This window comes from Accipiter gentilis, chromosome 1 (assembly GCF_929443795.1).
Source record: "Accipiter gentilis chromosome 1, bAccGen1.1, whole genome shotgun sequence".
NCBI lineage: Eukaryota > Metazoa > Chordata > Aves > Accipitriformes > Accipitridae > Astur > Astur gentilis.
This window is the reverse complement of record NC_064880.1, coordinates 43,391,988-43,405,089: the sequence shown is the minus strand read 5'-3', so window position 1 is coordinate 43,405,089 and position 13,102 is coordinate 43,391,988. Positions and strand designations below refer to the sequence as shown.

The 13,102-nt window shown below is 46.5% G+C and overlaps 1 protein-coding gene and 1 long non-coding RNA gene across 9 annotated transcripts in view; one reads left to right on the top strand and one right to left on the bottom strand.

Moving 5' to 3' along the window:
* KALRN (kalirin RhoGEF kinase) overlaps positions 1 to 10,472 on the bottom strand; it is a 529,910-nt gene extending 519,438 nt beyond the window's left edge. For 4 of the 8 annotated variants that reach the window (XM_049810110.1, XM_049810147.1, XM_049810137.1 and 1 more), the window contains exon 1: positions 10,200 to 10,447. In XM_049810110.1, coding sequence (XP_049666067.1) covers positions 10,200 to 10,272 — 73 coding nt within the window. In that variant the 5' untranslated portion in view covers positions 10,273 to 10,447. Of the gene's footprint in view, positions 1 to 10,199 lie in introns of all 8 variants that reach the window. The other 4 variants (XR_007507253.1, XM_049810170.1, XM_049810120.1 and 1 more) reach the window with 4 other exon arrangements.
* LOC126042697 (uncharacterized) overlaps positions 10,100 to 13,102 on the top strand; it is a 28,267-nt gene continuing 25,264 nt past the window's right edge. The window contains exon 1 of the long non-coding RNA XR_007507264.1: positions 10,100 to 10,317. This is a non-coding gene — a long non-coding RNA (uncharacterized LOC126042697). The remainder of the gene's footprint in view (positions 10,318 to 13,102) is intronic.

Below are 13,102 nucleotides of genomic sequence, written 5' to 3'. Positions count from 1 at the left end.
GCAGTCAGATCCAAGGAGGCTGGCTCTTCATGACATATTTCTGTGAACAAGAGGCATTAAATGTGAAGCAGAACACCTAAGGATTTTGGCTCTGTGTCTTCGCTTCATAGGGAAATGCCTTTTCTCCGCAACATCAAAGCAAGACAGGCATTTGGTGCAGTCACCATTAAAAGACTGCAGTGTGATAAATAATGGTCTTCGATGGTGAGAGGCATCTCCTAGAAGAGAAAACCTTGCTATTTTTCCTGTGCTTTGCAGTATCTCCTATGGCTGCCTTTCCCATTCTGAGCATGATACATGCACAGGCTTTGCCTGTTCCCCCCTTTCACTACGTACCCAGCCAAAGTCTGCCAATTTTTTTCTCTAACACATCAGAAAACCTACCTTTGGCTTTCCATCCCAAAAGTTACAACTCCAGTCAAACCTCTTATTGTCTCATTTCTGTGATTTCCTTTGGCTTCTGACCTTCCCCACACTGACATCACCCACTTCCCTTCTACAGAGGATGCAGGCTGCAATCCCTTTCTCAGCCAAGTGCCCTCCAGCTCTGAAGTGCTCTGCTATATAACTTTGTTGCATTCTTCCATGGGTTTTTCAGGTTTCCCTAGTTTTCTCATTTCTTCCCTATTTTTCTGCTTGTACCTTATCCTCAGCCATTCTCACTGCTCCACACCCAGGGCTAGACTGTAATGCCTCTGGCTTGACCTTCAGATGTGTTTAAAAGCAAAGCAAAGCAAAAGACAAGTCTTCAGTTAAATGAATTCACAATCCACTTGACAGCTTTTATTGTAAGTACTTAATGGCAGGGATCATCTTTTTGTTCAGTGTTCACGCAGCATCTGCTTCAGAAGGAACTATCAGTGACTGAGACAATAATACAAATAATAAACTCTGGTAGAGAACCATTGTAACATAATGACAATATTGTAGGTCCTATAGGAGGATAGCCCTATTGGAAGTTTTGTTGCATCCACTCACAAGCCTTCAAATGGTCTCCTGCACCTATAGCTTCAAAAGCTACACAGACTGACAGGTATGGCACTTGAAGGGCCTGCTGAAACCAAAGGCAACCTGCTGAAACTTTTCATCTGGAGTTTCCACTAAACCTGTCCCATGGGACAAGACAGTAGTAAACAGTGGAAGAGAAACACAGTCCAGACATTTCCACAGAAAGTAAATCTGCTTCCACAGAGTACTGCATATTTCTTGCTAGCTATTATTTTTAACCTCTTGCAGATTTATTTTTACTACAATTTAAAAGTATCTGTTATATGCCATAACATTATTATTATGAGAGACACTAAAATAGCAAAGTATTTTAGGCACTTGATACCATTTTACAAAACAGGGAATTAAAGCCAGCGATGACTACAGATCACTGCAGCAGCCACCAATGCACGACCCCCTTTCAGACTTACTTTTTATACCTCTTCTGTGGACAGAAGGAAGATGAACAAAAATTGTTCAATTGCTTCCAAAGTTGTGGTGTGCTTTCTCTTGCTGTTTAACGGGGGGGGGGGGGGGGGGGGATTAAACTGCAGCCAATGGGATGAACTTCTGCCTGCTGCTGCTGGACTATGGGCACAGACTTTGGCTCACAGCCCAGAGCCACCGAAGCCACCAGCTAAGCCTACACATCTCATACCAAAAACTACCTGGGATTGACACATACCTTAGAATCGTAGAATAGTTTGGGTTGGAAGGAATCTTTAAAGGTCATCTAGTCCAACCCCCTGCAGTGAGCAGGGACATCTTCAACTTGATCAGGTTGCTCAGAGTCCCATCCCACCTGACCTTGAATTTTTCCAGGGATGGGGCATCTACCATCTCTCTGGTCAACCTGTTCCAGTGTCTCACCACCCTCATCATAAAAAATACCTCCCTTATCTCTAGTCTGAATCTAGCCTCTTTTAGTTTAAAAACATTACCCCTCGTCCTATTGCTACAAGCCCTACTAAAAAGTCTATCCCCATCTTTCTTATAAGCCCCCTTTAAATACTGAAAGGCCCCAATAAGGTCTCCTTGGAGCCTTCTCCAGGCTGAACAACCCCAGCTCTCTCAGCCTTTCCTCACAGGAGAGGCGTTCCACCCCTCTGATCATTTTTGTGGTGCTAACCTTGAGGCTTTTATTCCATTTTTCACTAAGCTGTTTTAAATAAGCAAAAGTTTGTTTGCACAAGAGCCTCAGGTTTTGGCTTCATACTGTATACTCTATTAAGTCTAATAAAATACATTCAAATAAATAAATTCTGTCTTCGTTAATCAGCTTAGCTTTTCAGTGCTCCAACACTGATGGACGTCTATTCATATCAAGACAAACTATGGTAGAGAGTAACTTTCCACTCCTGAAAAGCACTGCTGCAAAGCTCTTTGTTTTCAGCTTGGATGCTGTTTGGCACAACAGTTTGACATTCACTTACAAGACTGGTGAAAAATATGCACTGCTAATTTTCCTAAGTGCCATACCAGCGTCTCTGGGGGCCGTGCGTTTGCTTACCTTCCCATACAGTAATATGATTTGCTTCCAGCTAATAAAGTGGACTTCGCATCAGCTAAGGCAAGACTTTAGTTAGGGCGTCACCCTTCTTCGTTACTGAATGATACATTCATGGCAAAGAGCTAAAGTTGATAACATCTTTAAAAGACATATTATTTTTTTCCCCTAACACAGGGGATACAAGCTGATAATCCCTGCAGATCTCCTTTTTCTCCCCCATTGCCCCTGTGGTTTATCATGTCCAATTAGCCATCTGCCATGCCTGCACTGCCATACAAAGGAAGCCCGCTCTCCTTCACTGCAGCCCATCAGAGGGGCTATTGTCCCGGCTGACAAACAAGAATCAGACACTATTGTTTCCAGCTGACAATGCTGCTCCCAATGTAGGCTGCCAGTTGCCATTAAAACAGCAGGAGCACCAGGGTACACTCCAGGAGTCAGGAACCACGCCAGCAGCACCGATACTACCAGGGAACCTTTACAAAGCTCTTTTCGCTAGATATATTCTAATTTCAGGTAGCAAACCAACCTGGGCCAACTACCACTCTTCATACCCCAGCTGCACCGAAGCATGCCTGACCTACTGCCTTTACTGTTTTACCAAGTGCTCACCTTGCAAAGAAAGGCTCACAATCTGTAGAAGAGAGCAACACTTTGGAGTTGAATCTTTCCTTGCAATGATTTATTTTAAAGGTAAGGCATGTCTTCTGCCACTTCAACACAGCTTATACCACACACACACACACACACAAAAAGGGAGTTTTAAAAACCTGAAACCTCCACTAAGTCTACATGGCTACCAACTATGTGACAAAGTTAATTTAATTTCTCTCACAAACAACACACACTCACCCTTTTTCCCAAGGCCACTTCATGAACAGAAATGACCAGAGCAGCTGGTCTGCCAGTCACTGAGATGTTGAATTGAAGATCATTTCCTCTTATTATTCTCAGCAAAGCATGATGTGACCTTACGCTAAAAACTACAGTCTACCTAATTATGGTAGTTTTGTTCCATCAGTGAAACTGAAATGCTGGTTCATATAATTAAGGTCACAAAAAAAGGAATTCCATTTTTAGTTTTAAAGGCAATTTGTTGCCTTGAAGTGGGAGTGCGACAAATTAGGCCTATGTACCTATATGTTCTCAGTCATTATATTGTGTAATTTGGAAGAAACAGAAAACACTCCTAGATTTTAGTAACAAAGCCACACATGTTGATAAGGGAGAAAGAACCCCAATAAACCACAATTTATTCTAGGCACTACTTAATGAAAATGAGCAAACAAAATGAATATTCATGTTTAAAAGTAGAAACAGAATTATCTCCTAAGCCCTTGATTAATTAGGAAACAGGAATTAAACTTCAGTAAATGTTTTACATGGTATTTCACACTCCAGCATTGAACATACATAATTTTAATATATCACTTTGAATCCTCACTGAATAGTTCAAAATAAAATAAATGAAAAGCAACTGAAACTAATGTTATTCCACAGCAATCACATACATAACAACTTTAGCAATGACTTACAATAGAGGAAAGTCTTTGCCCTGGATTCAAATACTGTGCTTATTCTGAACCAAATCTGAAATATGACATGAAAACTTAAATATTTTGATGAAACATTACTCCATTCTTAGCATAAAATGCTCTAAATCCCATTTCAGCACACTGCAGTCCACATATCACACAGGTGACTGACTCGAACCTAGATTTACAATTGCCGTTGCGATGCCTGGGCCAAGTTCTGTTTTCAGTTACATCTCTGAAAACTCCCAAACAATTCCTCTAAAGTCCTCTGGAACTGCGTGACAGAAACACAATCTGTCCCAAAACTGAGTGACAAAAAAATAATTCAAAATATTATGACTTCTTTCTTTTACAGCCCTCCACGCTTAAGGGTTCTCCATTCAGACAATCATATTTGACTTTTTCGTATCCAGCTTTCTTTTGCAACACGTATATTGTAATATTCACTGTTATTCTTGCCAGATTCACTAGGCAAAATTCCCCAAGTGGCAGAGTCCCTTCAGTTAAACACAAGGTGCGTGTGCCATGCAAGGCTGTAAAACGGGAGTTGTTTATGCAAAGAAATATTAAAAGCAGGACACCAGTCCAAATCAAACAAAAGCATAAATACCTCTAAGTTGTTTCATGACTTACTTTAAGTTCCAGCCATAAAATGCACAGTGCTATGGGTTTATAAGGCCTAATATTCCATAAGTATTTTCTTTGATATAACTATGAAGTACTTGAAATACCACTGGGTACTGTATGGTACATGTCGCCATGGAGCAATAAAGCTGCTATACATCCATAATCAACCTTCCTAGGGACCACAAGGTCACAGCAGCTGAAACAACAGAATACTTCATCCCCAACCTTCAAGAGACCCAGAGCACCTGTCTGCCCGGAGGACTCTCCAACAGGCTCTTAACACAAGGGTGTGCTTGGAAATTAAAAAAAAAAAAAAGAAAGAAACAACCACCAAACCCATCAAAGTTGCTCCCATTTTTAAACCCTCATGTTTCCCCAGCAGGTTATTATTACGGCACATTATGGGAGGCAGGTGGTGGGAAACAGTGATAGTTATATTTGCCTGGCCAAGTTGGATGATCGCTTCTATCCATGCAGCTCATCATCCCATGGCATGCATGGTCATCCAAGGCCACATGCAAAATGGTCTCCACTAGCAGGAGTCCCCTTTGATGACTTTAAGATACCACTTTTCTTCTTTCAGAGTTTCAACCTCAAAACACAGTGTAGGCAACAGGTTCTCCTCCCCTCCCCCCCCCCCCCCAATAACTTCTGTAGGTGCCATATCCAGCCTTATTGCATTGCCTGTGCACTTTACTAATGTCTGTGCTATAAACTTATGTTCCCTATTGCACCCTGTCCTGGAAATCAAGGCTTATGAACTTCAGTACATACCAGCTCTGAACAGAAGCTGGGTGTGAAAGGCCTCCTCCTCTGGAAGTAATTCTGTTCAGTGTTAATTGAATTAATATCAAATAGAATAAATACCTTCCTACTGGCCTATAACACAATACAATCTCATCCAGAAGAAACACATTGTAAATGACTATCAGATGTCACCCCGTTGCCCTGTACGTACTTCTGAGTGAGGAGGAAGGAAGAAGTATGGCAAAGTGTGAGACAGAAAGAAATGCTTTTCTGAAGATAAATCACTAATTTAAATTGATCCCTTCTAGGATCAGACAAAAAGAGATCCTTCCCTTTTGTCACAAGACCCCACAAATCAGCAGGTTCTGCCCTATTTCTGAGCAGTGTCTGCAGGGTGAGAGGGGGAAGAGGACAGTCATTCCCACCAAGACCTCTTGATTCACCCACATGTCCTTTGCCATGTCTACGCGCCAATTCCTGGACTAGCAGAGCTCCCTCCAAGAGTCCTGAGGAGGAAGAGCTGGGACAACTGCAAGGCAGAGCCACATGGCCTTCCCCATGCACTGGGGTACCTGGTGACAGAGGCTTGGGAGGATCTGGATCCCCACATGTAGTGAGATAACTGTCCTCCTCCCCCATGTCAATCACATGAAAAAACATCTACATTAGACAATAAGGAAAGAAAGGAACAAAACTCATATTTCTGACAGGGTTAGAGGTCAAAGCCTCTAGAGAGAGGTACAGATTTTAATTAACAGCATCACCTTAAAGAACACAGGAGCTTTCCAAGTGGTAGGCACAACCTGACAGTCTTTTCTACAACAGAGCCTCCTGTATCAGCACACATTACCAGAGCAGGCCTTATAAATTATAAAGTCTCAAGGTGAGGAAGCCAGCCATTGTCACGTGAACACCTCACCCCCAGTGACAATTCTATTGAATCAATTTATCTGCTCTATGAGGAGACACTTGATTCCATCAACCTCAAGGAGCACTTCTCTGCAGACATCATTTCAAGCACATCTATTGATCAAACAGCCTGGCCGCTGCCAATCATTTTAAAGTTATTTAGTAGCAGAGCTGCCAGTCACTCATGCACAAATGAACAACGCTGGAAGTATAAGGCTGGTGGAAAGCAGAAAGCAAACAGAATAATTCATCGCAGTCAAAGGAGATGGAACAGTATCAATTTTCAACTCACTCACAGGAAGTATCGATGGCAAAATCAGCATTATCGTATCAGACATAATCAATGTTATACTTAAGTGCCAGAGAAATAAATTAGAAAATAAAACTATACCTGCTGGTGGATAAGAAATATTGATGATTACCCTTGCCAGTAATTGGTAGTTTGCTAAATTGTTCTGTCACTGACCACTATAAATACGTAAAATTTTGGTAAAGGATTTCCTTCTATGTTTCACCTCTGCTTCCAAAACACGCTGCAGAAAGTCCTGCAGCTTAGGCACGAAGGTAAAGCTTTCCCCCTGTGTCTGTATCCAAGGGATATCTGTCATTTGTATGCTTTACAAAGTGACTTAATTTACGTTTGAAACAAGTATTTAGATTCAGTTCCATGCAATATAAAAGTCTTGGTACACATCTAATATAGACTACTGAGAGTTCCAGAGAACTTGCTCATATTTTATCTGTCACCAAAATAGACATAAGAAACTTAATAAGGCATATCTAGGCATAGATTTGGTTTCTTACTCAAACATAAGCTCAAACAGAAGCGATACATGTTGTGCAGAAATTACTGCCTCAATTCAGCAGCCAGTGTTATCCCAGAAATCAGAGCTGGATACTGCAATAGTCATTTCTGCCCTTTAAGTCCCTCTGCCTGATAATTTTTATCCCAATTACACGGGAGTGATTCTCTAAAAGATGACTGAATTACTCTCCGTGTATATCTGATGGTGAAAATTAGAATAGTCCCTACCCCGCCTGTCTCCAGGGAGGCTTAACTGACTGCCAGCATCAACCACACAGGTGTTAAATCCACCCTTTTCTTAAAAGTCATTCCTAGTTCTCATCAGTGTAAGCACCAGAAAAGACCCTCCTTTACTAGCTCCTGTTAATTCCTTCAGTTTTACTTTCCAGGTACAGCTCAGAGAGCTGCTATCTAGGTTGTCATCGCTGATAAGGGACTGCTACCTCCAAGTGTTTGGGTGCTGCTGGGGGAGCCGCTCTGTGCGCGGCGCCATTCCCAGCATCAGCCTCCTCTGCTGGTACTGGGGAGCAGCCTATCGATCCACCCGGCTCAACGCAAAGGCCAGCTGGTTCCTAAAAGCCCCTGAGCGAGATAGTAGTTGTTTGGACTCCAAATTCTCACTGAGAAGAGCGAGCTCATGCTTTTCCATGTAGTAGCTATGAATTCAGAAAGAGTTTAGGCAGCTTAGCATACGCTTGTGCTATTGAACAGCTAATCTTTAAACCACATAGATTCACGTTTTCTTGATGTGAATGTATGAGGGCCTGTAAGCCACAATGGTTATGCTTTACAAATCCAGAATACAAGTCAGGACAGAAGGAATAAAAGAAAAAAGCTAATATCAAGGGAAAAAAAGGATGCTAAGTCAATGCAGGTCTCTGCGGCTATTACAAATCAGACCCCATCTCAGTCCTTACTCAGGCAAGACTGCCATTGACAGCCGAAAAGAAGAGTGGGAGAGTCAGTCGTGTCCTGTCTACAGTTCTTCTCCCCACATCAGCTGTTCTTTCTGCCATCCATTAAAACCAACTTCAGACAGGCACAACAACAGCGCACAAACCCCAGAAGTGAACGGCACACAAACAACGGAGGAGATCAACAGTGCAATTTCATGTGAGTTGTGCCTGATTTTGTGCTTTTTCCCCATTTGACAGTGATGCTGCCTGGCCATTGTAACACCTGACAATCAAAATGAATTACTAGTAGTTGGGGTTTTTTCCCTTTGTCATCTTTTTGAACACAAGATGCTACATAACAGTGCAGAAATAAGAATTTCACTATCTCCTTCGATGAAGTTAGATGAGACAATCGTCAAAGGTAGCCTATGCATACATGCTTCAGTGCAAGGATGTGGCCTAGGCATCCCTTCCAGGCCCAGGTTCCTGTGATTTTGTTTCCTCAGGAAGCAGAAGCGTTAGGAAACTTGCTGAAATCTCCAGGTTAAATGTGTAAGGCAGGTAAAAAACGTCTTCATGGATCTACAGGTGAAATTTCAGGCAAAGGAGGCAGATTAGGAGAAATGTCTAGTCACATGGCTCCCGTGCTTTTTCCTCATTTAGGAATAGGTTTTTTTCATATAAGCTAGACAGACTTGACTCTAAATTCAATGCTGCTAACATGCTTATGTTGAGAAGGCAGTGTCACAGAGAAATGATTCAGCTTTGTGTGAAGGAGGGGAGAGAAAGAAAAGGTGGGGAAAACCGTAATTAACAGGTTCCTTTTAAAAGGAAAATTGGTGGGTTATTTTTCTTTTTTTTTTTTTTTTAAACAAATCTGTCATTGTTGAGACTTAGGAAATTAGCTTGTAACCAGGTAGGCTATCAGCACACAAATATCCTATGGCTTAATGGCTTGTGGATCACAAGATACACACAGCCAGACCTTATTATAGTTATCCTCTAGATCAAAGGGTTTTCACATAAATGGGGTGCAGTCTACCATAGCAGGGAGCTGCTGCAGGCCTTCAGGATTTTACTTCTTTAAAGTTTTGGTGATTACATAATCGGTTTTTTGTAACTGGAGCTCAAGGCACTGTGTGTAGCTAATGAGCAGGTAGAAGGAAGAAAACAGCTGAAAAGCAAAGTCTTGACAAACAGCTGTGGCACCAAGTGTCAGTCCTAACCCCAAAGGGTCAATCCCCTTACGAAACAAGCATTTAATCCTTTACAATTTTTAATTAAAAATCTACCAAGAAGCCTATAATACTTTATTAAGATTTTGTCGGGGGGGGGAAGACCACAAGTTGTTTCAGTCGAGACGCTGGTCCTGTGCAAAGCAACGTTTCAGAGCTCCCACACAAACACCACCTCACAAACGGGTGATGCAGTGGGGACCCCAGCACATACCCACCGCCCAGATAATTTAATTAACCGCTGCATCATTAGCGAAGGCCCCACACCACGCTCTGCTGCAGCCCAGCTACACTTCTGCGCCACTTCAGCATCCTCTGAAACGCGAGAGCGAAACGCACGGCTCTCGCCCAGCCCCGAGACACTTTGCGAGCCCGTCCCCGCGCGGTCAGCATCCCCGGCCGGCAGCGGGGCTGCGGGCGAGCGTTGCCCGGGGCGCCTCCGCCCTCACTGCCCACCCGAGGACGGCAAGGGGTAGCGCCCAGCGCTGCGCCCGGGCAGAGCGGGGCGGGCAGCGCAGGCAGCCGGCTCCGCTTCCAAATACCGGTCAGTGCCCGGGCGGCCGCCGCTGCCCGGGGCGGGGGCCCGGCGGGGCGGGGGCCCGGCGGGGCCCAGCCGGCGCAGCCTGCCGCGGGGGCGACGACGCGGCGGCTCTCCCCGAGCATCCCCGCGGGGCTTTTGTGCCTGCCGGGGGCGGGGGCCCGGCCGGTCCTCCCGAGGAGGGCGGCGGGAACGCAGCCCCGCGGTAGCATCCTCCCCGGGGCGGAGGCACGGACGAGCCGAGGGGCTGCGGCGGACAAAGCGAGGAGGCAGGCGGGGACCCCCTCCGTTCCCCTCCCCTCCCCGCGGCTCCGCTGCCGGCGGTGCCCGCGCCGCCGCCGCCAGCCCCGCATCCCGCGGCGGAGGCTGGGCCCGGCGCTGCCCCGACCCCTTCCCCGCGGCTCCTCTACCTGTTCGGAAGAAAGCATCCACCTCGGAGTCGGGGACAGCGCCTTCCTCCGCCGCCCCTTCGGCGGGATTCATGGCTGGGGTAGAGGCGGCGGCGAGCCCGGCGGCTGGTAATATCCAGTGAGTTCGGGAGGAGGAGAGCCGAGAGAGAGAGAGAGAAAGAGGGAGGGAGAAGAGGAGGGAGGGAGGGATGGAGGCGCGTTTAGCAGCGAGCCCCGCCGAGCGCCGCCCGGATCATCCCTTCCGCGGTGCCTGCGGGGCGGCTGCCCCGCGGCTGGGCTGCGCTGCCCCCGGGCTGCGCTGGGCGGCGCGGCCCGGGGCGGGGTGCCGGTGCCGAGCCCCGCCGCCGCCGCCCGCCGCCGCCGGCCCCCTCCCCTCCACCCGCTATTGTTCCGACCTGCTCCGCTCCCCCCCCCCCCCCGCCGCCGCCGCCGCCGCCGCTGCCCCTCGCCGCGCTGACAGCCCGGCCCGGCCCCCGGCGGCCGCCCCCGCCGCTTCCCTACCGGCACTTCCTGAGCCAGGCCGGGGCGCCGGCCGGGGAGGCGGTGGCGGCGGCGCCCCCCACCGCCGGGGCAGCCCCTCCGCGGGGCGCGGCCGCTCCGCGCAGCAGCGTGCCCGGGGCGGGGGTCCAGCTGCTGCCGGCGGGCCGGGCCGGGCCCGGCACAGGTGCGGACATAGGCGCCCCAGCGAGGCGGGGGGATTTTTTATTTCCTACCCCTGTGCGCTCCGCAGCCGTGTTGATGCGCATCACCGGTCTGCACCGCTGCCATGTCTCCCCTCTGCTGAATAACCGCGGGGGCACGGCGCAGCGCTCGGCTGTCAGCTGGGCAGGTAGTCGGGCAGCGAAAGTGAACGCCGGTGTGGTTACACGGAAAATAAATTCTTTTCTTTGTTTTGGGGTTTGGTGGGGGGTGGTTTTGTTTGGGGCTTTTTTGGTTGTTGTTGTTCTGTTTTGTTTTGTTCGTGGGCTGGAAGGCACGATTGCTTTGGAAACGATCAGTGAAACTGCATGTTGTTGCAGGTATGCCTTCATATTTTATTCTTTACAGTCCTAGGCGACTAGAAAGCCAAAAAGGAGTTTGAAAAGCCAAGACTCTGGTCCCAGCTTAGACATTGATTCAGCTAGCTAAATGATTTTTATTTCTCTGCTGTATCTCCAATATTTGTGATTTGGGACAATAATTGTTGTCTCAAAATGAGTGCTGTGAGGAATACTTGTTTGCACTTTGTTAGCAGCTGTGTTAAGTATTATTCCCTGAGCCCAGCTATCAAGATTTCAAGCACAGACAGGCAGAGATAGACAGAAAGACAGATGTTTGCCATTTGGGCACTTTTCTTTCTTCTCCTGTTCACCTATTTGAAGTCTCACCAGCTCCTCATTCTTCTATAATCACGTAACAGCTCTAAAACTAGCAGCCTGCTTAAGGAGCAATGTTGCTCTTCCACCTATTCAAAACACCATTGTAAAACAGGGATGTTACTCTCACACCTCACAGTTGTTCATCTTTGCTACCTCCACCATTAGAAAGAAAAAGCAACTGTTGGAGTAATTACCCCTTCTGGCTGTATTACCCTTGGATAACCCACCCTTGCTGCAGAATTGCATCTCCCAGTCTCAAGAACAAAAGCTTTTTAGCCAGCACATCCCTGTGCCCTCAGTGTCATTATCCTGTAGGGGTAATGCCCAATCACCACTCCTTTGCCACTGAAAAACCCTGATGTTTAAGGGACTGTATAGGTGCACAGGAGGAAATCAGCTGTAGAAGATGAGGACAAAATATCCCCGGGGGAACCTGGTCACCACAGAGGGACTCACTGGAGCACTTCAAAAGAGCTAAATATTCAGTCTAGTGCATCTCAAGAAAATACTCCAAAGAGCAGAAATCTCAGACCCAACTGGTTGTAAGTGACACTGTTTGGATCAGATCTCAATCTGTCAGGTAGGTTAGCAGCTGAGGCTGGCAGAACCTTTCCTGTTTCAGCCCAGAATGTTTTAGACAACAGAGGAACATGCATTTCCTCCATCTGATCTCTTCTCAATAGAGCGTAGAGGAAAGCTGGATTTGGATGTATGCTCACTGACTAGATATATTGCACTTGATAAAAAGGCTGAAACTTTCCCTGCAGAAACTTAACTGTCAAAATGGCAATGACCAGGCAGGATGAGCAGAGATCACAGTCACATCTTCACTGACCTTACTGTTTACTACTGGAATTGAAACAGAATTGAGAAGCAAATCATATGTCATGCCTGTGGACTGCAGAAATAAGAGCAAACATCCTATAGAGATCTAGCTAGCATTTACTTTCCCTCTGGCTGCCTTATTCCTTCCCTTCTGATCCACTGCCCATTTCCCAAGCCTAACACCAGCTGGTTTTAACTGAAGCCATTTACCTTTCTATGTTTATGGATGAAAAGGGTAATTTCACAACTCTCTGCAGAAAATATCTACCAAAAGGGTATGTCCAGGCTGCCGAAGCTCATTGCAGACTTCTGTGCTCCCTCTGAGCTCACATCATTAGGACAACGAGGGTGCCAGGACCACCTCCATATCAGGAATGCCAGCAGTAGGGCATTACCACTGTATAAGCACCTGATTACAGGCTTTCAGACACCAGACTTTCTTCAGTGACTGTTCACCCCTTCTTCCACATCACACCACAATGCAGAAAAGCCTTCCATCTTACAGGCTTAAGCAAGCCGCATAATTTCAAATCCCATCTCGGGATCTCATCTCTGAATATTCACTACCCACAACCCAGATTCCCTCCTTAACCCTCATTCTCCCCCAGACTCTTACCTACAGGTTCATTTGTGAGTGTGGGCTAAAGCCTTGGTAGCTGGGAAGAACGTGGCTTCCTCATGAAGCGCTTTGAGTCCACTCAGGATTTGGCACAATATGGT